This window comes from Candoia aspera, chromosome 1, assembly GCF_035149785.1.
Source record: "Candoia aspera isolate rCanAsp1 chromosome 1, rCanAsp1.hap2, whole genome shotgun sequence".
NCBI classification, from domain to species: Eukaryota; Metazoa; Chordata; class Lepidosauria; order Squamata; family Boidae; genus Candoia; species Candoia aspera.
In genome coordinates this window covers 313,576,372-313,601,681 of record NC_086153.1, presented here as the reverse complement: position 1 = coordinate 313,601,681, position 25,310 = coordinate 313,576,372, and the positions used below count along the sequence as shown (strand labels likewise).

The window sequence follows — 25,310 nt, the reverse complement described above, 5'->3', positions numbered from 1 at the left end:
TTTATTAGTTGTTGTTTATTGTTTTTTCCATATGATACTTGTTATCTGTTGTGGTGTTCATTTCCTTGTACTTCATGTAGCCTAGGGCAGTGTACCTTGTGTGTCCATAGCACATGTTGTCCTCAAACAGTTAAGGGCTAATAACTATCTCAAGGCTACTCAGTGAGTTTCATAGACAGGTATCCTACGGGAGGATGATAGATTGGCTGTCCACATGGTTAGCTGCTCATAGATTTTGTTTTAAGTTTATGTTTGTCTTCATTGCTATATTAAGGGAAATGCTTGCTCTCTGGCAAGCCAAAGGGAATGTTAACTAGTGAATACCATTTTCAAGCTGCTGTCATAGATGTGCATGATGTTAGCAAGCTGAATATATGAACTTGAATCAGGTCACTGGACTGACTCAATGCAGTGTATTGTGTTCTGTCTTTCAAAGATTATCCAGATTTTCCTGACAGTTAAACCTGAGATTACAATAACAAGTATATGTCATACTCTCCCACATAGAAAGGCAGCCTTCTCCTGTACTCCCTGGGAAATGTTGCATGTCATACTCTTAAAAAGTGAAACATAAAATAGCAAGTGCGAACAGTGGTACTTTATTCTTCTACTTTAAATCCCATTGGTGTGGAGGTTATTGCTGCTGCTTCCTTCCCAATAAGCTTTTCTATTTGGGGTTGGAGTAAGAAAAAACAGATTGCTGTTTACTTGCCAGCTCACTGAGTAGGTGAACATTTCTGTTATATAAACTTAAGATCTGTTTTCTGATTCTATTGAATTTCCAACAGGAAGTTGCTGTTTAAGGTTGAACATGTTAATTAATGTGTGTACTGATGATTTTGGGTCTCAGCTGTTTCTCTGATAGAGGCTCACTAAAAAGTGTAATGCAGTCCAGTAGCATAACCAAAGATGAGGATGTGCAACGTGACCTGGAGAATAGCTTGCAAATAGAGGCATATGAGAGGAGAATACGAAGACTGGAACAGGAAAAGCTGGAACTGAGTAGAAAGTTGCAAGGTATACCTTCTCATTGGCCTTCTGATATTCCATGTGGTCGAGTAATATAATATGTGATCACTTCTAAACATTATGTTTTTCATTCAATTTAAGAATCCTCCCAGGCTCTTCAGTCGCTTCATGGTTCTGCTCGCCTAACAGTGAACACGAATAGGGATAAAGAAATAAAAAAGCTAAATGAGGAAATTGAGCGCTTGAAAAATAAAATAGCAGGTAAGTTTTGGCATATATTAATAAACCCAGTAATAAAGTCCTAATCTGTGCTGTGCACTTTAAAAGGTGAGCCTCAGTTATTTTTCTGTGGTCTCTTTCATATGGCTAGCAAGTTGGTTCATACTGTGAATTTGTAAAAAATTAAATTGAAATACTGTTTGGGGTATTTGTAGAAGGTGCCACATAAAGTAGCATTTACATTTTTAAAAACAAAAGTGTGTGTGTATATATATGAACGTACACACAGACACACACAAACACACACCCATGCGTTCTCCCTTTGTGAGAATGCAAATAGTTGATAAAGATTTGCTTAGATCAGATTTGCTTAGGTAGGCAAGTTGTAACTCCAAGGATATCTCAGGGAAATAGCTGCCTTAAGTGTTACAGATGCTTATGGTAACCATAGCAGGCTGTCTTGAAGGGGTCTTTTGGCAGAATGAATGCTATAAGCTCCAAAGCTTTTAAGGCACCAATTTTACCTCTTCAAATATGCAAAGAAGGGAAAGGATCCAGACATTTCAGCCTCACTCATTCCAGTGAAATCCTAATCTCACACCCATGCCTTCTGTAGCCCCAGTCCCAAAAAGATCCCTTTCATGACTTAATTTTAAAAAAAAAATCTTTTCCATAGTTGAAGCAGTTTAGACTAGTCCTCAAGCCATTGGAGGAAGATTGAATCAGAGGTAGGTGGCCCTTGCTATTATACAAATTGTTCTTTGGGTAATAGCAACCATTTTATGCCATACCTATATAGGACAGTAGTTGGGATTTTCTGTGCTTTCTTCTACTCTGTCAGTGTATCAAGATTAATAGTCAGAGAAGACTTAGCTAATTTTTTTTTCATTTTGTAAAATGCTTTTTTTTTTTAATGTGCATCACTTCTGTAGAAAAAGCCATAGTTGTGAATTTTGATTAAAATCCAATTGTTAATCCCCCAGACTTTAGAAAATAATCATTTTAATTTAAGGGTCTTAACTGATTTTTTTTCCCATAGCTACTTGCAGATGAAGTATAAATATGTACTTTTTCAAATAAGCTTCCTGTGGAGAGCCAGTTTGGTGTAGTGGTTAAGGTGCTGGCCTAGAAACCTGGAGACTGTGACTCCTAAGCCTCCCTTAGGCAGGGAAGCTGGCTGGGTGACTTTGGGCCAGTTACTCTCTCTCAGCCCAACCCACCTCACATGGTTGTTGTTGTGGGGAAAATAGAAAGCAGGAGTATTAGGTATGTTCGTTGCCTTGAGTTGACCAAAATATATAAAAACAAGTGGGATAATAATAGCAGCAGCAGCAGCAGCAACAACACTCATAAATTTCCTTTTCGTTTATATTCTAGAACTTCTAGAGTTTTTTTAAAAAAAAATAAAGACCAATTCTACAGCTAGTCCTCAACTTACAACCACAATAGAGACTGGAAAATTAAAGTGGTGTGGTCATTAAGCGAGACATCACGTGATTACACCTATGACATTTTTTGCAGCAGTTGTTAAGTGAATCACACAGTTCTCTATTGATTCTGCTTCTCCGAAGCCATCTGGGAAGATCACAAATGGCGATCATTTGACCCCGGGATGCTGCGACTGCCATAAACGCATGCCAATTGCCAAGCACCCAAATTTTGATCATGTGACTGCGGGAATGCTGCAACAGTCATAGTACAAGGAGCGGTTGCAAGTCACTTTTTTCAGCACCATTGTAACTTTGAATGGTCACTAAACGAATGATCGTAAGTCGAGGACTATCTGTATAGCATATATAACATAGCATATATAACACACATATAGATACTTGTGTGTGTGTATATTTTGGGTGGATTTTTTCTTTATATACAAGCTATGTACCATACTATAATCCTGAGGGCCCTAATGACATCTGGGCATACCAATTCATCTGTGAAGCTTCTCTTGTGGCCCCTGCCAGACTCCTTGGCCCACCATATCTTTTTTCTAGTTTAAAAAAAATGGCAAAAAAGAAGCTGGAATGCTGCAAATGAAGTGCCAACCTTAAGTATTATCTTCACTTGCTACTGCGGATTAAATATAACCCTTCATGAGAATAAAAATGAGAAGTAACTGTGGCCCAGTAATTTGTTAGAAAGTGTATCCATCTGTTCAGGGAAGGAGAAATGTGAGAAGGAGTATTAAGAAGAATTCTGTAGAATGATAAGGTAAAAGGGATGCCAGGCAGCATTTTGATAAATCCATGCTTTATAACTGGTTATGTATCTACCTCCACCCAACAGTAGCCATATTTACAAAAGTTCCACAACATATTTTCAAAATTCCTCAAGTATTTGTTACTCAGGAAGATTGGGGCCCCCATTTATCCATGGTGAATTTATGACAGAAAGCTATAAGGCAAGATTTTATATCCTGTTTTCCCCCCTTTTCTTTCTTTCTTATTTTTATCTTTAAATATTTCCAGTTCATGTTAGTGTAAAAGATTGAATATAAAGACACTTTTGATTAAACCTCTGATGGCAAGAAGATTAAGTTGAGCTAGAGATGAATGGGGCCTTCATTGCTTAGCTTAATTTCTTGTTTCTTCGTGTAACCTCTGTACCATGCATTGGCCTGGGATTATTTCCTTCCTCTTCCTTGTCAAAAATATTCCATGTAATTCAGTAGGAATTCAAACAGTGGTGGTAATAGGATTTTACCAGTGTGTATGGTAACAGGGAAGAATTGTGGTCCAATTTAAATTGTTCGCCTTAACAGAGAGAAAAGTAGAATTGTTTCTCTATTTTCTGTGAAAAGAAACTTCCCTGTTCATAGATTCAAATAGGTTAGAACGGCAGCTTGAAGATGCAGTGACATTGCGACAGGAACATGAAGATTCTACCCACAAGTTAAAAGGCCTTGAAAAGCAATGCAGGATACTAAGGCAGGAGAAGGAAGATCTTCATAAGGTATTGATTGTAGAAAATGCTTCATTGAAGTGAGATATATGTTGCCTAGGAAATAGAGGTGTAAAAATCTGGTCTGGCCAGCCAGGCAACATAGTTTAAGAATGGTTATTACTAAAATATGCTACTTGTCATATTCATACCATGTACTTTTATTCCAGATTAATATATTTCATCATTATAGGAAGTCTTATAAAATAGACATGTCAGTATTTTTCAGGGTAACTTTAAGTCAGCAACCTTCATGGCTAAATAGAGAGTAATCAGGATCCAGGCCTTACTAATCCAGACTTCTTTAGCTGCTCCATCATATTTACTTAATAGTACCCCAACTAATGGAGTGAGGTGCAAGGTTTATTTAAAGTGCGTTTTTATATGCAGAAATGAAAAAAATATATATACATAAGGAATTTGTCACTACGTAAGGTAAAATACTGTATCCTGCAGATGCCAACAGGACATTTTATGCTGTCATGTCATAGCCATAAATATAGTTTCTTATCCATGAACAACTGCCACATTTCATTAACTTTCTGTAACTTCCTCTGCTGCTTTTTTTTCCCCACATAAAAGCCAATTTAGAGTTACACTTCACTTGTAGATTTAACTGAATGTATATCTTGTGCATATTTTTGTATAAGCAAAACCTGTACTACATAATTAATGTAGTGGTGTACAAAATGTTTTGAATTCAAAATTGTATTCTGACCTAACCAGACCTCAGTCACTTCAAGCTCAGAACATTTCTGCTAATACCAGAACAGTGTCTAATGCTTTTGATAAGGCTGAAACAGCCTGTTTCAAATTTGAAATGGGACGTATCGGGTTTAGAATGGGATGTTTCAGACTCAAAATATTTGGCACACCACTAATTGTAATGTTTGGATGGGATACCACTTGGGAATTCCTTGAAAGTCAAAAAAACATCCCAAATGGAGGAAGTGGCAAACCACTTCCTTAACCAAGTTAAAAAACCTGTAGAGATGCAATCACAGAGTCATGCTTTGTTGCTCAAAGTTACAAAAGGTTGCCTATGCTTGGGCTAGAGGAATTCACAAAGGCCAAGGGTCTAACTAAAAAGCCATGTACATAACTACCCTAAGATATATCCTGTCTTTAATCCCAGTGAGAAAGGGGGAGCTGCTAAACAGCTATACAAGCTCCTGTGTAATCTCTAGAGAATGGATGTTCACCAACAGTAAAATCTTTGCTTGCTTCTTATCCCATGGCTCCTGGGAACAATTGTCCTCTTGCCAGGAATTGCAGCAGAACCTTGCAATTTATGATCTTTTTCTGCTTCTGGGAAGGAAAGGATCCACACCAAATGCAAGTGGAGAGTGAAAGCAGCAACCACAGAAGAATAAAACAATCTTTACTGTTTTTTTCTTTGAAGATGGAGGAGAAAAAGAAGAGGAGAGAAGGAAATAGAACAAAAAATGAAAGATGTGAGAATGGAGGAAAGATAAGGAAGAGAGAAAGAATTAATCAGATGATGCTAGGTACAGTGTATAAATGGGATGAGTAGAAGATAGGAGAAGAAAGGGGAAACAGATTTAAAAAGGATGGAAAGAAAAGAGGAAAAAGAGAAAAATTAAAAATGCGTATATACTATATTGGGTATATCATGCTGGTGATGTATTAAAAGCCAGTATGAACATTCAGTCAAAATGTTCTAAATACACTGAGGACAGGAGGGAGAGGCAAAGACACACACCCCAAAGTTGTCAGGGTATATTTGTAGTATGCTTCTGTACACTTTGCTAGAGTGCCATTTGATGTTAACTAAATATAACTTAAAGCTCAGAATATAGCTTTTAAAGTGGTTTGGACTTTTCCTTTCACTAGCAACTCCTTGAGGCATCTGAAAGATTAAAGACACAGTCCAAAGAATTAAAGGATGCTCATCAACAAAGAAAGCTAGCAATGCAGGAGTTCTCAGAACTGAATGAGAGGATGGCAGACTTGCGTTCTCACAAGCAGAAACTCTCTCGACTGCTCCGTGACAAAGAGGAAGAAGTGGAAGTGTTCATGCAGAAAATGGACTCTGTGAGACAAGAAATGCGTAAATTGGAAAAAGCAAGGAAAGAGGTAGCTCAGCAGGGTGTTTGAGAATCATGGATTTTAACTGATACTGATACTTGGAAAAGTTAGTGTGACTTGATTTGCAGATACACCCAACTGTTCAATTTTTTTGTGAAATTCTTTCCAACACTTCTACTTTGGAAGGTTGTATGGAAAAATGAAAGTATGAAGTAGCTGCAGTATGGATACAGTCCATTATAATGTTTACATTCATAGCATTGTTTTCTGGATTACAGTTTTACTGTTTACCTCCCTCACCCCACCCCACCTCACATCTCTGTAATGGGGAATAAGGCACTTTTATTGTTAGAATTTCTATTTAGTTATAAAGACACCGCAGTTTTCCATTCTTTATACTGATTTTTCTTACATATCTCAAACCATTTATTTATTTTCAAAACATAAGAATAGAATAGGGGCATAAGTTGGCTATAAAAATACACTAATTTAGCTCTCAGTGAAATGGTTAAGACATGGTAGAAACCACAGACATGAAAATAAGACATGACAAAACATATTTTTTGAAGTGTCAGAAGTAAATTATGAGAATATCTGATTGTATTGATCTGTTTTTACACTCTGTTCTGCTTTTCCTGTAAGTCTCATGGTTGGATTTTGGACTTCATCCTGTTTTTGAGTATTTTGTATAGCAGCTAGTCCTCTTGATGTTCTAGAATTAATAATGGCTAAGCTCGAGTTGTTTCTATAATTAGACCTATTTTTCTTTTTATAGCTAGAAACACAACTTGATGATGCACTGGCAGAAGTATCAAAAGAGCGCAAACTTAGAGAATATAGTGAGAAAGCATCTAAGCAGCTGGAAAGTGAACTGGAAACACTAAAGGTGACAATATGTTATAAAAGACTAAGTCATCTGAGAGTTACTTTACTTGGGAAGAACAAGAAGTGTGGGTGTTTAATATACTCCATTTTACAGTTGCAAACCATCCACATTCTAAAATTCAGCTTGTCAGAAAGCAATACAATTACTATTCATGAGTTTATATTCATATTGAAACCCTCTAAATCTGAATTTGCATCATACGTGTTTTATTTGTAGTCAGTTGCATATATTAGGCTTTCCAACATATTAGGGTAGGTGGTAATGCTCCCAGTCTCAAAGTGGAAAATGGTTCTTATGGGAGTATATTAAAAAAACCTCACCTCATGTCTTATATACTTGACAAGTTGCCTACATTTTATTTATTTATTTTTTTCAATTTCAACTCACCATGTGATTCCAGGCATCTTAACAAAAAACTAATCACAGCAAACTGTTAACCAAAGAAATAAAACCATATTGTTCCACAGGGAATTTATACATTCAAACATTTAAAATGGGTCCACATAGCCTCGTGACCCAGTCCCTGGGAGAACAACCTGGTCTTCAAATCTTTCAAAAGGCGGTTGGGATCATCCAGATCTTTCTGGGAATGCTCTTCCATAGAGGATAGGCATGGTGACAGAGAAGACACAACTCCTGGATCCAATAAAATGAGGCTGCTTAATAGATAGGACCCAGAGCACACCAATCCTATCAGATGGGCACAGGTAATTGGAGACAGGTTGTCTAAGGAATAGCTAGCTCTGTGCCATGATGGGTTTTATAGGTGATCACCAGCACCTTGAATTATACCCAGAAGCACACCAGTAACTGATGGCTGATCCATCCATAACTACTCATGCCAGTGTATTCTGGAACTGCTGTAGCGTCTAAGTAGTCTTCAAGAACAGCCCTATATGAAGGGCATTGCAGAAATCCAGAGAAGAGGTGACTGAGGTGTGACCAACTGTAAGACCACCTGATCCTGGAATGGATGTAATTGGCACACAAGATGGATTTATCCAAAGGACCTCCTAATCGCAGCTACCATTTGCTCTTCGAGCAGAAGCCAAGAGTCAAGGAGGGGCTCAAATTGTTCATCAGTTCTGTCTGGGGCAGTGGAGTCTCATCCAGAAGCAACATTAGAAGGTGTCTATATCCAGGTAGCCCAAAATCCATAGCTGTGTAATCTTGCTAGGCTTGAACTAAGCCTGTCCCTCCCCATCCAGCCTCCAGATACTGAGATAGAAACTTGAGGGTATTGCTTGGCTGGCCTAGATTTTAGATGTATAACTGGGTGTCATCAGTGTACTGATGATACATAAACCCATACCAACAGTAACCTCAACCAGAATCTTCATGTAGACGTTAAATAGGAGTGAGGAGAGAAGTGAGCCTTCAGGCAGCCAACAAAGCTAGGCCCTTGGGCTAGATCGCTCCACCAACATCAACTGGAACCAGTCTTGGAGGAAGGAAGGAAGAATCCCCCATTGGGGGAGATGGGCAGTGATATAAATTCAAATAAGAAAGAAAACCATCACAACACCCTGCTCTCCACTCCCAGCCCTCTGTGCAAGTCCAGAAGGTTCCCATGATAGATAGTACCCAAAGTCCATGCTGATCCTGCCATAGATCATTTCCAGGTGTGATCAGTGCTGTATCAGTGCTATGTCCAGGCCTGAAACTTGACTGGAAGGGGTTCAGATAATCCACTCCTCCAGGCCCTTCTGAAGCTGCAGGCCAGTCACCTTCTCTTCCCCAAAAAGGGGAGGGTGGAGACAGGTCAGGTACTCTAGCATCATTAGGTCCAGGGGTGATTTCTTGAAGAGGGGACAGAGGGACTTCTGTCTCCTTAAGTGAAAGTAGAAACATCTTTTCACCTGAAGATGAATGCACCATCATTTGGACCTAACTACACATTGTCTCTTGGGGGACCTTAACCAGCAAGAAGGGTCATGGATCTGTACAGGTGGCCATGCTTATGGCCCCAAGGACATAACACGTCAAAATGTGACATGTAGCTATGGGATTTCCTTGGGAGGTTTAAAACAGAATAGATAAAAGCCCATAAACTACACAATAAGCTGCATGGATGCTGTTGCTACAGGAAAAAATAATAAGGCAGTTATGTGACAGCAGATTTCATGTGCTTCAGCCCAGAACAATCCTCTTAGTCCATCCAAGATTTTATTGTAATTTCCTATTCTTTCCTTTATAGGTCACCCCACAAACCAGAATTAATTCTAGTTGCCACATGATTTGTTATATTTCTCCTTTATACTTATTGTTTCATACAGTCTAAAGAGTTCAGGACTGATGACAATACATCCATTAAAACATTCTGGAAGAACTATATATACTATATACTATATATAGAGAGGTTGTGATACTTGAAAGTTGTTGGGATAAAATTTAAAAACAATTGTCAAGAATTATATTCTTGAAGCTCAAATAGTGTATGTGTCTCTGATCATAAGACGACTGGGTTAAAATACTTCACCATGACATGCTGATATTCCACACAGCACCGGAAACCCTACTAAGCTGTTTCCTGTTATAAAACCTTGGTCGCTCCAGTCTTCTCTGCGTTGTTTTTTCTCACCTTGGCAAAAGTAAATAGCAGGTCTTTTTGCAGAACATCTACCTTTCTTGTGGCTTAGAACTCTGGGAATTCTTGTTGCTTCCAAGAGCTAACTAATATATGTGAAGCATCCTGATTTGACCCTTGGTTCAATCAAATGTAGTATGCATCTTTACTTTTGATATTAGGGGGATAAATTTTAAGGGTTTTTTTCCCTCTTCCTTAACAATTTCTGCTCTTTTGCAGGTGAAGCAGGGAGGACGGGCTGCAGGAATGGCCATGCAGGAGCATCAGCAGGAGTTGGCCAAAGTGAACTCAGAACTTCAGAATAAAATCTCATTTTATGAAGAAGAGTTGGTCAGGCGAGAAGCTTCCCATGTCTTGGAAGTAAAAAATGTGAAAAAAGAGGCACATGGTTTAGAAAGCCATCAGCTTGCACTTCAGAAAGAAATCATGATATTAAAAGATAAACTGGATAAGGCAAAAAGAGAGAAGTAAGTTCTTTGTACAATTTATTCAAAAAGTATGTGGAATCCAAAAGTAAAGTAAAAGAAAATGTGGTAGAAGTCTTTGAAATGGTATTGATGGGGATCTTATTTCATTTCTAGGCACAGTGAGATGGAAGAAGCTGTGGGAACTCTAAAAGAGAAATATGAACGAGAGAGAACTATGCTGTTTGAAGATAACAAGAAATTAACAACTGAAAATGAAAAGGTAATTGAGATTATACAGAATTATTTTTTAATCGCAATTAGTATGTAAATTCAGGTATTTTTTCAGCTCCTCCTCCTCCCAAAAAAATCAGGAAAGTATAAAAATATTTCTGAACTTCCCATTTTTGTGTGTGTGAATATTCCTATACCAAGTAGAACCTTGATGAATAATTTTGCTTATTCTTTTTCTGAAATATCACATACATATGCACTTTGTCTGGTACAGGACTTTCTCTGTTTGGGACACAGTCTGACATGTTGCAAGCAGTTTGCACTTTGTTTGAATGGGATGTAAGTTGCATTAAATTACACTTGTGAAAACTACTAATTAATACATTCTGTTGTTGCAGCTTTGTTCCTTTGTCGATAAATTGACATCACAAAACAGACAGTTAGAGGATGAGCTTCAGGATTTGGCAGGAAAAAAGGAATCTGTGGCCCATTGGGAAGCTCAGATTGCAGAAATCATTCAGTGGTATGTACTCTTCCGGGATCCATATAAAAAATTACACTGGAGCCTTCTCAACAGAAGCAGTTCTTGAAGAGAATTGCAATGTGTCATTTTGTGGATGCGATAAACTTGATAGATTACACATAGCAGCAAATGTTGATAGGTTAGAATATTGTCTTCTCTTTTTTCTTACTGTTTGTTACAAGCAATTTATCAATTCCATATCGACCAATTTTACTACAATGGGAGTAACTAAATCTTAGTATTAATTACTACCTAAATACTAACTGATGAGCCTCATGTGGTGCAGAGTGGTAGGCGGCAGTATTGCAACTGAAACTCTCCCCACAACTTGAGTTCGATCCCAGCGGAAGCTGGATTCTCAGGTAGCCGGCTCAGGTTGACTCAGCGTTCCATCCTTCCAAGGTCGGTAAAATGAGGACCCAGCTTGCTGGGGAAGGTGACGGCTGGGGAAGGCAATGGCAAACCACCCCAATATAGTCTGCCAAGAAAACGTCGTGAAAGTGGCGTCCCCTCAAAGGGTCAGACATGACTCGGTGCTTGCACAGGGGACCTTTCACTTTTTTTTTTCAAATACTAACTGAAAAGTTTTCACAGTGGCTCTCCTTCATTTGCTACTTCAGTATTTTTATAATAAATCTGACAGCTCTGGTATCAGATAAGTAAGATGAAGCAGTGTTGAACCTTCACATTTTTTCTTAAATACATTATGATATAGGCATAATGGTAAAGGGACTTGTTATCCTTTTCCAACAGAGATTCATTATACCCCGATAATAACATTCTTTATAAGCTTAATAATTACTCTGAGAGGAACAAATATTCTTCTGTGATTTCTAATGAGGAGAATTTGTCTGATGGGAATAAAACCTTCCCTTGATTGAAAGACAAGGTTCTAAAAAGAAATATCCATGGAGGAAGTTTTCTCTAAGCTTCCAGGCTAGCTTACATGGTAAAAAATAGTCTTGACTTGTCTTTCTCAAAGTCCTGAACATTGTGATTGAACTGGTTAGTTTAAGTAATGTTTTGCTTTTGTTTTGTTTCATTTTAATTTTATGGATGAACTTAAAAAAAAAAGAGGACCTTGCTTTGAATGCCTCACTGGGCAGAAAATAGATTTATAAGGGGTTATACTTCAAGAGCCACAGTTATGAAATGAGACTTCCCCACCCTGAAAGCATGAGGAAAGGAATTTCAAAGATGAGCTCAGAATTTTTTCTATTCCTAACCAACAGTATTGGTAAACTATTGAATATTGATAAATATAATATTCCTCTGTAGTGGAAACGTTTATGAGGAAACACATTTTAAGTGAAATAAAAAATTGAAAACTGATGTGTTGATCCCATATAGTGAAACTGTAAACATGGAAAGGGCCACAGAATTGGCAAGTTTTTAACAAATAGGTAGAGAAAGTATCCTGCCTCTGCTAGTTTCAAATTTATGATAAATTTTCATTCAAGAAAACATTTTGATAGTTTGAGCACTTTGTTTTATTAGTAGCATATGACTGAATATGTCTGAAACATTTGCAAGTATCTGCCTATGTAAAGTTATGTTTCTCTTATGCCTTACACACTAGGGTGAGTGATGAAAAAGATGCACGTGGCTATCTTCAGGCACTAGCTTCTAAGATGACAGAAGAACTCGAATCTTTGAAAAGCTCTAGTCTGGGATCAAGAACGCTGGTGAGCATGGAAATGTACATGATTGATTAATGGGAAAGCTTTATAATGTGCAGTGCCTCTGATGTTTTAGTTGCAATTCAATCACTATCAGCTGATTCTGCTGATGTCCTACTCAGGTGCCATGGGGCGTGGAGAATTCAGCACTAAACATGGTGCTAATGTCCTCATAGTCCTTAATCAACAACAGAGTCATTGGTTGTACATTGTCCATTGCATCATCTTCTGAGCTATGCCATGGCACCAGATACAGAGCTTGTAGCTGTGAAAAGTCCTCCCACACTTTTTTCCTGCCCTCCATAAGAGATTCTGCTGCTCTAAAAGAACAAGACAAAGTTGTTTATTGTTCAGTTGAGGAGTTTTTAAAACTCCCTGATACACTGTAAATGAAACCATGCTAAAGGAATCCTCTCCATATGAATACCATGATAGATCAGATCATCAGTCTGTTTAACTCAGTAACCTGGGCAGATAGCTTAAGAAGTCCACAAGTAGGACATGAATTAAATTGTTCTCTACTCTTGTTCCTTCCCAGACTATACTTTTTCAGTTTGATGCTGCCTCTGTATGTAGAGTTATCTTATATAGTCACTGAGTGACAATTCCATGATCTATATGAGTTCACATCTTCAGCCTATGATTTCCACAAATGAATTATGCATTTAATGAAGAATTTGTACTATCTATTCAGAATTATCTGCTAGTGAGTTCTTATTAGATGGGACTTGAATTCTGCTATTACGAGAGATGAACAAAAAAAAACTCCATCTGCTTTCCCAGTATTATGTATACTTCCTAAATTTTCATTATACCTCTTTTTGCTTACCCTATTACCCTAATTTCTAGATTAGAAACACTTTCCTGACTTTTGTTTTTTTATGCCTTTTTGACTATTGCAACATTCTTTTTTGACATAGAGTTACTCCTTCAATATGAGTCCTTTTGTATTTCCCCTCATCCTGGTTCATAGTTATAAATTAAGACTGAAACAAATCACATTTGATTTAATCCTTTAATCCTTAAGAATTAAATAGCTGTTTATAGACATAGTACTTTTATTAACAGCTTTCATTTCATTCCATTCCATTTCATTTTGTTTTTTGTTTTGAATACTAGCTATTTTGGAATTCGTTTTGGAAGAATAACTGGATTATAACATTTGAATGAAGAAATAATAATAGCATATTATCAGATACTAGAAGAAAAGCAGGAATTGGAGATGATACCTATCACAGCATCCTTACTGAACACTGCTTTTAAAAAAAAAGCCCCAAAGAAATAGAATACAGACTTTCATAGGACATGAGGTGGCTTCGTTTGAAGTCCCCTTTGCTCTTTTCCACCTCCTTTCAACATATTGGTAAAGGAAATGCTTCACCTATTACAAGCCAAGGAAAGAGTGATGCTCCCGAGACCTGCTTGTTTACAGCGGTCCATAATGCAACATCCTGGTGAAGGGTCACTAACATTGCTCTCTGTATCTTTTTAGATTGCATTATATGCATCTGTTAAGAGCATGAGTTTATCTGAAGTCAGTAGGAACAAGAAGGGATATAAATAGTTGTTCTGACAGTTTTTTTCAGTTATATAGGTTTTTTTAAATTAAACACATACTCCTCATTAATGGTCATAAGTTCAAGTGAAATTTTTGAATAGTGTTAATATTTAAAATGTTATTAATATTTGAAATGCTTTTAATAATGTAGAGGAAATAACTATTGCTTGATGTAACAGGATCCACTCTGGAAAGTAAGACGTAGCCAGAAACTAGATATGTCAGCAAGGCTGGAATTGCAGTCTGCTCTTGATGCTGAAATACGTGCCAAGCAGCTAGTCCAAGAAGAATTAAGGAAAGTTAAAGATGCCAACCTGTCCTTTGAAAGGTAATACTTGAAGGTTTTTTCCTATGTAATGATGTATTTTAACATGTATTGACGTTTTTTAAAATCCTGATACGTTCTAGGCAGTGGTACCTTTCTGATGGTGCCCTCAGCAGCTGGTATTATATGTATTGTCTTTAGTACTAACAGTGGTACAGCACCATCATGAATTGTAACCATGAATAACCCTTTTCTCTATCATGGAAATGAAGAATAAGTAAAGTTGAAAGGGATTGGGAAGAACCACTCAACAAAGAACAGAGGCAGTAGAATATGTGGCATTTACCTATCTTTCCTATGTTCCTGTGTTTCCATTTTATCATTTAGCAAACTAAAGGAATCTGAAGCAAGAAATTTGGAACTCTTGGAAGAAGTTGAAGGTTTAAAGAAGAAACTGGAGGAAAAATACCGGTCTGATGCAGGTGATAATTTAGCCAACATATAACTTAAAATAGCAGAGTGATTACTGTTGGTTGTTTATATATTTATGTATTTATTTTTTTAGGTCTTAAACTTTCAGATTTCCAAGATTCCATTTTTGAATACTTCAATACTTCTCCTCTTGCACATGATCTGACTTTCAGAGTGAGTATTAAAATGTGATCACAAACATTTGCCAAAGATTACATGGGAAATGCATGTTGATTTGGGAAGCAGAGTCTATACATAAAAAACATTGCTCTTGTATGATCTTAGTAAACACATTTCAAAACTTATTTTCCTATTCCTACCAATGCTACCATCACTTGCACCTTCCTTAATATGTAACAGTGGCAGTTAGGGTGGTATTGTTCCTAGTGAGGTTAGATTATTATTTTATTATGTGTAATTTTGTTATGCTGTGGTTTGTTGCATTATTTTATATTATTTATTTTTATATAACTTGAATGACAGTAAACAAATGAAGAAAAGGTGAAGACAGGATTTAAATTTCTGCATTAGGCTGAAGTATTTCCTATTCTATCATTTCCACTTAGTTTCTTCTTTTGCTAATAAGTCAATAAGTAGCCTCTCTACAATATCTTTTCTTTAGTTGTCAGCTTAGTTCTTCCATATCCTTTGCCAAACTGTATTCCCCACTAAAGGGAAAATTCACTTGTATCTTCTGGCATTCTTTACCCTTCATTCTCTCACACACAGGCACATACAGAGTGCTTTCTATACTACCTCCCATTGTTTGTCTTTCCATTGAGAAAAAGAAACAAAGTATTGTTAAAACAGTAAGGAAGAGATTTAGAATAATGAGACCTACAATTATATTTCAGAAGCTGTGCTACTCCAAGTACCAGATGGGCATCATAACTTGGCAGTTGGTTTTGCCTAACAGGAACAAAAATCTCCTTATATTTATATCATTTATATCAAAAAGAAGTGTAGTCCATTCTTGATTAAGCGTAGGCGCTTAAACTAATGAATTCTGCCTTGTTATCTCACATGTAAGAATGCTAAATCCAGAGTGTGCTTATCAGTGTCATTTTTAATATTTAGTATTTAAAATACTAAATTTGGAATAGGAAGGAGGCAATGGCAAACCACTTCTGAAAAACCTTGCCAAGAAAACTGCAGGGACTTGTCAAAGCAGTCTCCGAGAATTGGACATTATTCAGTGGATTAAAGAAAACAAACTTGGAATGAATCTGTTGGTTAGAAATGAGATGGGAAAGGCCATTTCACATAAGCTAAAGAAAAATATGTCAAGATTTGCCATTTTGAGGATCATCTTATCCATCTTTTGACAGCCAAACGCCCAGGAAAGGCCACAGGTTAGATGAGAGTAGCCATGCCCTACTGTTTGTATCACACGGTAGTGGCTGTTTGTAAAATTGGGGCTACAACTTAAGCCTTTCACAGTATGGTTGATTTAAACTTCAGGTGCACATGACTGGGGCCTTTACAGATAAACCACATTTCCCCTGAGATCACTATAGAAAAGTATCATATGGAATTATTAATGTTAAGTGCAACACTTTTAATTTCACTGAATTTAGGGGCTCCTTTTATAAAACATGCAAAGTTTAAAAATAAAATCATATGTGAGAATAATACACAAGATTTATTTTTCATATTGATTACACCTCAGTGGCATTTGTACATGGCTTCCCTTATTTCCTTTCCAAAATGTATGCTGGCTGTTGAGAAAAAGACAAATAGGTTTTATGTCTTTGAATGAATAAAGCAAGAACTTGTACTGCTTGCTTCTCACAGAATGTAGGTGTTGGTTTCTAGCTGCTATAAAACATGCTGCTCTCCATGCATTCTGCATGCTTTGAAAACAAACCAGGTACAAGCAAGGTCAAGTTATCTACAGCTAGAAATAAAATATCTTTCCTACGTAGTTAAATGCCTTAAATGACAGAGACTGCACTTTTAATGACAATCATGATTATTCTTCACCAGATATTTCTTTTGTTGTTGTTTATTCGTTTAGTCGCTTCCGACTCTTCGTGACTTCATGGACCAGCCCACGCCAGAGCTTCCTGTCGGTCGTCAACACCCCCAGCTCCCCCAGGGACGAGTCCGTCACCTCTAGAATATCATCCATCCATCTTGCCCTTGGTCGGCCCCTCTTCCTTTTGCCTTCCACTCTCCCTAGCATCAGCATCTTCTCCAGGGTGTCCTGTCTTCTCATTATGTGGCCAAAGTATTTCAGTTTTGCCTTTAATATCATTCCCTCAAGTGAGCAGTCTGGCTTTATTTCCTGGAGGATGGACTGGTTGGATCTTCTTGCAGTCCAAGGCACTCTCAGAATTTTCCTCCAACACCACAGTTCAAAAGCATCGATCTTCCTTCGCTCAGCCTTCCTTATGGTCCAGCTCTCACAGCCATATGTTACTACAGGGAACACCATTGCTTTAACTATGCGGGCCTTTGTTGTCAGTGTGATGTCTCTGCTCTTAACTATTTTATCGAGATTTGTCATTGCTCTTCTCCCAAGGATTAAGCATCTTCTGATTTCCTGACTGCAGTCAGCATCTGCAGTAATCTTTGCACCTAGGAATACAAAGTCTTTCACTGCTTCTACATTTTCTCCCTCTATTTGCCAGTTATCAATCAAGCTGGTTGCCATAATCTTGGTTTTTTTGAGGTTTAGCTGCAAGCCAGCTTTTGCACTTGCTTCTTTCACCTTCATCATAAGGCTCCTCAGTTCCTCTTCGCTTTCAGCCATCAAAGTGGTATCATCTGCATATCTGAGATTGTTAATGTTTCTTCCAGAGATTTTAACTCCAGCCTTGGATTCCTCAAGCCCAGCTTGTCGCATGATGTGTTCTGCATACAAGTTGAATAGGTAGGGTGAGAGTATACAGCCCTGCCGTACTCCTTTCCCAATCTTAAACCAGTCTGTTGTTCCGTGGTCTGTTCTTACTGTTGCTACTTGGTCGTTATACAGATTCTTCAGGAGGCATACAAGATGACTTGGTATCCCCATACCGCTGAGAACTTGCCACAATTTGTGATGGTCCACACAGTCAAAGGCTTTAGAATAGTCAATAAAACAGAAATAGATGTTTTTCTGAAACTCCCTGGCTTTTTCCATTATCCAGCGGATATTGGCAATTTGGTCTCTAGTTCCTCTGCCTTTTCTAAACCCAGCTTGTACATCTGGCAATTCTCGCTCCATGAATTGCTGAAGTCTACCTTGCAGGATCTTGAGCATTACCTTACTGGCATGTGAAATGAGTGCCACTGTTCGATAGTTTGAACATTCTTTAGTGTTTCCCTAACATGTATTCAAGGTAGCTTCCAAGTCTGATAGTACAAAACAAACAAAAATGAATATGAGGCTGGCAACAACTTTTGAAAGTCTGTTCAGTGGATCAGACTTGCTTTATTCACTTAAATCTGTATTTCATTTGCTATATTTAATATGATTGGCATATTCATAGCATCTCCAGTTCAACTTTATTGAAGTCCAGAGTTGCAGCCTGCATAGCCTCTTCCACTAAGTTCACTGTCTTCTCTTTCAGTGAAGCCAGTGTTTTCAGAGATTGTTTGCCCAGAAATTTTTACTATTGCCATTATACCAGAGAAATGATGTAATTCTCCACCTGGTCTGATCTTTGAGAAGAAGATGATTATGTCTCAAATACCTACTTGCTTTACTTACCACCTTCTTCTACGTTGCTGCATTATGCTGAGGCTGGGAACCAAGAATTCAGCTTTCCTGAAAATCTCTGTTTCAGTAGCAAACAGATTGGTATGATGGTACAGTCTTACATCTCATGTTACAGATATGGCAATGGTGCATTTGGCATTCCACATTCTTCCTGGAAATCCCTCGTGCCTTAAAGTGACAGTGTCCTCACTGACTACCTCAGCTGTAGTTGGTTTTATGCCTATGAATCTTGCATCCTTTGGCTTTGCTTATCAAATCTCAATGAGGCTTCTATAAGATCAGTAGTTTTGAATTGCAGGAAAACTGGCAATGCCTAATCTGCAGCATGGGTAAGACAGATGCCCAGTGGTTTTGTGTTGGAATGGGGTCTCTTTTGTGCCTCTTTCTATCAGTTCCCTCTTCAGCTGCATCCTGTTCCCACCATGGTGTTCTTGACCACCATAATGCACTCTTTTATTACATCTTGCCTGCTGAGAATACCTCCACTTCCTTAACTGTCCTAACTTACTCTATCAGGTACAGCTGTTCCACCCAAAGCTCAGTTCACTCAACCATAAGCCTTGATGGATTTAGTTCTAGCAAGCTAGAAGAAGTCCTGCTGGCTTCTTGAAACCATCCTGAAAGGCTTCTTATGCAACCAAATAGAAATCATTTGAAGATTCCTTAGAACAACTAAATTCCTCACAACAACAAATTTGTCATGTTCTGGCACTCTCTCCTATATATTGTTGTTGTTTGTTTGTTTAGTTGCTTCCGACTCTTCGTGACTTCATGGACCAGCCCACACCACAGCTTCCTGTCGGTCGTCAACACCCCCAGCTCCCCCAGGGACGAGTCCGTCACCTCTAGAATATCATCCATCCACCTTGCCCTTGGTTGGCCCCTCTTCCTTTTGCCTTCCACTCTCCCTAGCATCAGCATCTTCTCCAGGGTGTCCTGTCTTCTCATTATGTGGCCAAAGTATTTCAGTTTTGCCTTTAATATCATTCCCTCAAGTGAGCAGTCTGGCTTGATTTCCTGGAGGATGGACTGGTTTGATCTTCTTGCAGTCCAAGGCACTCTCAGAATTTTCCTCCAACACCACAGTTCAAAAGCATCGATCTTCCTTCTCTCAGCCTTCCTTATGGTCCAGCTCTCGCAGCCATATGTTACTACAGGGAACACCATTGCTTTAACTATGCGGGCCTTTGTTGTCAGTGTGATGTCTCTGCTCTTAACTATTTTATCGAGATTTGTCATTGCTCTTCTCCCAAGGATTAAGCATCTTCTGATTTCCTGACTGCAGTCAGCATCTGCAGTAATCTTTGCACCTAGGAATACAAAGTCTTTCACTGCTTCTACATTTTCTCCCGCTATTTGCCAGTTATCAATCAAGCTGGTTGCCATAATCTTGGTTTTTTTGAGGTTTAGCTGCAAGCCAGCTTTTGCACTTTCTTCTTTCACCTTGATCATAAGGCTCCTCAGTTCCTCTTCACTTTCAGCCATCAAAGTGGTATCATCTGCATATCTGAGATTGTTAATGTTTCTTCCAGAGATTTTAACTCCAGCCTTGGATTCCTCAAGGCCAGCTTGTCGCATGATGTGTTCTGCATACAAGTTGAATAGGTAGGGTGAGAGTATACAGCCCTGCCGTACTCCTTTCCCAATCTTAAACCAGTCCGTTGTTCCGTGGTCTGTTCTTACTGTTGCTACTTGGTCGTCATACAGATTCTTCAGGAGGCAGACAAGATGACTTGGTATCCCCATACCACTAAGAACTTGCCACAATTTGTTATGGTCCACACAGTCAAAGGCTTTAGAATAGTCAATAAAACAGAAATAGATGTTTTTCTGAAACTCCCTGGCTTTTTCCATTATCCAGCGGATATTGGCAATTTGGTCTCTAGTTCCTCTGCCTTTTCTAAACCCAGCTTGTACATCTGGCAATTCTCGCTCCATGAATTGCTGAAGTCTACCTTGCAGGATCTTGAGCATTATCTTACTGGCATGTGAAATGAGTGCCACTGTTCGATAGTTTGAACATTCTTTAGTGTTTCCCTTTTTTGGTATGGGGATATAAGTTGATTTTTTCCAATCTGATGGCCATTCTTGTGTTTTCCAAATTTGCTGGCATATAGTATGCATTACCTTGACAGCATCATCTTGCAAGATTTTGAACAGTTCAGCTGGGATGCCGCCGTCTCCTGCTGCCTTGTTATTAGCAATGCTTCTTAAGGCCCACTCAACCTCACTCTTCAGGATGTTTGGCTCTAGCTCACTGACCACACCGTCAAAGCTATCCCCGATATTGTTATCCTTCCTATACAGGTCTTCTGTATATTCTTGCCACCTTTTCTTGATCTCTTCTTCTTCTGTTAGGTCCTTGCCATCTTTGTTTTTGATCATACCCATTTTTGCCTGGAATTTACCTCCAATGTTTCTAATTTTCTGGAAGAGGTCTCTTGTCCTTCCTATTCTATTGTCTTCTTCCACTTCCGCGCATTGCTTGTTTAAAAATAATTCCTTATCTCTTCTGGCTAACCTCTGGAATTTTGCATTTAATTGGGCATATCTCCCCCTATCACTGTTGCCTTTTGCTTTCCTTCTTTCTTAGGCTACTTCTAGTGTCTCAGCAGACAGCCACTTTGCCTTCTTGGTTTTCTCTTTCTTTGGGGTGTATTTTGTTGCTGCCTCCTGAACAATGTTGCGAACTTCTGTCCATAGTTCTTCCAGGACCCTATCTACTAAGTCCAGTCCCATAAATCGATTCTTCACCTCCACTGCATATTCCTTAGGAATATTAGTGAGCTCATATCTAGCTGATCTGTGGGTTTTCCCTAATCTCTTTAGTCTGATCCTAAATTGTGGAATAAGAAGTTTGTGATCTGAACAACAGTCAGCTCCAGGCCTTGTTTTTACCGACTGTAAAGATGTCCGCCACCTTTGGCTGCAAAGGATGTAGTCAATCCGATTTCGGTGTTGTCCATCTGGTGAAGTCCATGTATAAAGCCGTCTCTTAGGTTGTTGGAAGAAAGTGTTTGTTATGTAGTTATCTCCTCCTTCCCCTCACTAGGGAGTAGCTCTTTTTTTTTAACCTGCTGATAAAATATTTCATGAAAATCCTAGTTTTTCTGTATCTGCTGGTATCTTTGCCAGTTCTGGCTTTGAGTTTTTCTCTTGTTCTCTTCATATAAATGACAATTCACACGAGTCTCTGGCAACCACTTCTATTCAGTTTTCATTCATGCCATAAAAATGGCATATTTGAAGCTAAGCCAGTGGCTTTGTAGCTGTGCCAGTCTCCAATTTTCATTTGAGTCATGGTATTTTATTATCTACCATTTACCCTAATCCCTCAGTATCAGTGGAAACTGATCAAGCAGCAGTGTCTTTTTGAGATCCGTGCCGTTCAATAAGGGTGACAGGATTATTTGCAGTTTTTCTTTCAGGAGTCCCCTTTCTGGAACTGGGCAACTACCTGGGCTCAGCTGTCCACCTTTATCCAACATTATAGACATTATTCTGTCTTGTGATAGCCAATGTAATGTAATGGCTAAAGTGTTGGATTGGTACTGGGGAGACTCAGATTCAAACTCACCTGGATGACTTGGGCCAGTCATTCTCTTGTAGACCAACATACTTCACAGGGTAGGGGTTTGAAGAAAAATGGGAGGAGGGAGTGCTGTGTGTGCCGCTTTAACTGGCAAACAAGGCAGGATGTTAATCTTACAGTAAAATGGATTTCTTCTCTCCATCCCCAAGTCTTCATTTTTTTTAAGGAATGTCTTTTATAAACATAGTTCCTCCTCCTCCTCTTCCTCCTCCACTGCCTTTGCACCTGCAGTTGGATTTGTGGATTCCATACTATTCAGACAGTACAGCTTTCAGATACTCTTTAATAATAAAAAACATAATCAATTCTAATGCTTTTATGTAGATCTTGGCATTTGTTTTGACTTTGCAATCAAGTGAAATACTGTGCCTATAATTAGTTCAAAATAACTTCAGATGGTTTGGGGAGGCTAACCGGTGCAGATTTTAACTTTGTTTTAGAAGGAAATGTCAGATCATTATTTGGAGTTTTTCTATCCCAATTTCCATTTATCTGTGTTCTGGGGGCTTGTTTTTAGTGGGTATAGAAGAACTGTCTTCACTTTTTTTTTTTGAGCAGATGGACTCTTTTAACCTCAGATGACCTTGATCTTCCTATATTGTGTGAGTGTTGATGCTGGAAGCTAATTTGTTTCATTGTGTTTCCCCATTTCACAGACAAATTCTGTTAGTGAGCAGGAGGCACAAGGTACAAAGACAGAGGTCTCACCATCAACTTCTGTTGCAAGTGCAGAACAGCAGCAGCAAGAAGTAAGCACCCATATCCAAATAAACAGTTTGGGGCATCCTGATAAAAGTGTCCCAATCAGAGATCCATGAGAAAAGATTTTCTTTCTTCACAGCATGTTTCCTTTCAGACTCATATCATGTTTAAATGTACAAACTTGGTGACCTCCATTTGTTTTGCTGTTGTTTTCCTGGCTCTCATTTTCTCATTAAGCTGTGCATTTTTTGCTTTCTTACTTGTTTACCTGCTGATGCTTGCTAAAGTGCAGGTTTTCCTGTGCGTCTTTCTTGATCTGCAAACTTGCTTCTAATGAGTTAGGGGCAAACCAGCATTTTTCAATATAGTCTCTTACTAAAATTTAGAAGTAGATTTGACAAATGTTGCAAGACCAAATGTATATGGGATCCTGGAAATCTTAAATTTTATTCAGCTATAGTTTTTTGCAATCCAGGAACCAATTCGGCTTCAGAGGATGCCTGCTGCTCCCTCCCCCACCATTCAGTCCATTTCTCTAGCTGTACCAAAGGTAGGGGGCTTTAATGATTTGTTTTAATAAAAAATATGGGCAGAGAATTAGCATAAAAGGTATTATGCTTCATGCACAACCCATTTGTCAGTTTGTTCATGTCTGTATGCTAGTCATGTCTAAGTATGTTATTTTTTAAAAAATTATTTTAACCAGGACTAAGAATTAAAATGAATTCTGTGTAGAATCTTAGTGGGAGTGAATCTGTGTGTTTTGCTTCCAGCCAATTCATAATGGGACAGATGCTAGCCAGAACAAATTCTGGGTAGCCTTCTGTCCTTCCCCAGAAAATAACTGCTGTACAAGTGGATGGCAAATGCATTTTCTGTCTAAATCTTACAGAGTGCCTGAGGGATGTTTTCAGTCTTTTTTTTTTAATAAGTAAAAGGCCCAGCAGGTTTACATTAAAGCCAGGTTTTTTTAAGAGTAGAAGTTTCTATTCTGGCTGTGACTATGTGGCCATGCGACAATTTGTGAAGGCATTGCACATCCAGGAAATGTCAGAAATTTCCTGTATTTTCCATAAAACCTGAAACTGCTACAACTGTTAAAGAAGAGAACAGCTTCCCTAGTCACTTCTGTATGTTTATAAAGTAATTGCAAACCTTGTCCATCCCGCAAGTCTGATCTGGCAAATTTCGATGGATTTTTTTTTTTCCCAAGACTGAAAATTTGCTGGATTGGAATTTTTTCCCTTAAAGCAGCCAGTATAACAAAGGGACTTACCTTGGTCCACCAGCCTCAAATTAGAACTTTAAGTGCAGTCAGTATTCAATTGTGGCAGCCAGTAAGCTCAGTAAACAACTAGTTTTGCTATATAGTTTTGAGTATGCCTGTAAAAAGATGCTGAGCATTTGCAAGGGTTAATATAATAATGGTGGGTTAAGCAAGCCTACATATTAAGTATTATTTCAGTTTGTTGATGTATCAGTAGATTTGATTGTAGGTTATAATGCTAAGCTGATTGTTGGTTGTAATTCTAGGCTGTTGCACAATGCACCTATTTTTTTAAGTATATGTTGCCCAAAACATCCTATACTGGACGTGTATTTATTTTACGAGAATGAATATACTACTTTTGGCAGAACAGTTCAAATATAAATTAACCAATTTCAACACAGTACAAAAACAATTTCAGCACAGTACAAAAGCCAGGATAAAATAATTAAAACATAAAAAATAGGGAAGCACATTTATCTGCCATGAAAGCAAAACAAAAAACAGTACCTACCTGAAATAAATCCATTCTTAACAGTTCATCAAAAACTGAGTGCCATGAAAGTCATTAACTGCTGAAGATAATTGCAATGACCAACCTAAAGCATCATTCTGTTTTACATGGAGGTGGAAGATCTAATAATACTGTGTCAACAGCATACTAGGAATGGCTCCTATCTAAGATCCATTCCAAATAAGGGTTTGCAGTTGAATTAGCCCCAGCCAGCCACCAAATTGATGTGGGAACTGGTACCCTGCCTCATTAATAGTTCATTAGAGGTGTCACTTTTTCAGTGAACTTTTATCTTGCTTTATTGTGAATTTATTTTTCAGCCTAAAGCTCATCAACTAAGTATCAAATCCTTTCCAAGCCCAACTCAGTGCAGCCACTGTACATCTCTCATGGTGGGATTGATTAGACAGGGTTATGCTTGTGATGGTAAGTTGGTTAAGTCTCTTAAACATTTAGCAATTTAATAGCCTAATTCTTTATCATTTGGAAAGAAAACAAACCTATTAACACGTCCTTTTAGCAAGCATCTATTTATAACAGTAGGATTGAGTAAAGGCAGAAATTTAGTTCCCAAATGCTTTGGTTTAGGTTAGATTTAAATCTATTTTTTTTGTAGTGTGGATCATCAGTGAGAGAAGGTTTCAAGGCACCAGTTACACCACCACACAATTCAGGGAATGGAACAATTCCCTGAATTGTTTCACTGATTCCTTCTTAATTATTAAGAGTATACACTGAACAATAAAAGATG

The 25,310-nt window shown here is 38.2% G+C and overlaps 1 protein-coding gene across 5 annotated transcripts in view; it reads left to right on the top strand.

The window, feature by feature from the left end:
- CDC42BPB (CDC42 binding protein kinase beta) overlaps positions 1-25,310 on the top strand; it is a 125,101-nt gene that overhangs the window by 72,697 nt on the left and 27,094 nt on the right. For 3 of the 5 annotated variants that reach the window (XM_063290365.1, XM_063290362.1, XM_063290363.1), the window contains exons 10-24: positions 851-1,017; positions 1,111-1,230; positions 4,004-4,137; positions 5,980-6,222; positions 6,950-7,060; positions 9,867-10,114; positions 10,229-10,334; positions 10,684-10,808; positions 12,388-12,493; positions 14,225-14,373; positions 14,698-14,792; positions 14,876-14,955; positions 22,733-22,825; positions 23,254-23,328; positions 24,880-24,985. In XM_063290365.1, the coding sequence (XP_063146435.1) occupies positions 851-1,017; positions 1,111-1,230; positions 4,004-4,137; positions 5,980-6,222; positions 6,950-7,060; positions 9,867-10,114; positions 10,229-10,334; positions 10,684-10,808; positions 12,388-12,493; positions 14,225-14,373; positions 14,698-14,792; positions 14,876-14,955; positions 22,733-22,825; positions 23,254-23,328; positions 24,880-24,985 (1,958 nt within the window). The remainder of the gene's footprint in view (positions 1-850; positions 1,018-1,110; positions 1,231-4,003; positions 4,138-5,979; positions 6,223-6,949; positions 7,061-9,866; positions 10,115-10,228; positions 10,335-10,683; positions 10,809-12,387; positions 12,494-14,224; positions 14,374-14,697; positions 14,793-14,875; positions 14,956-22,732; positions 22,826-23,253; positions 23,329-24,879; positions 24,986-25,310) is intronic. The other 2 variants (XM_063290364.1, XM_063290366.1) reach the window with 1 other exon arrangement.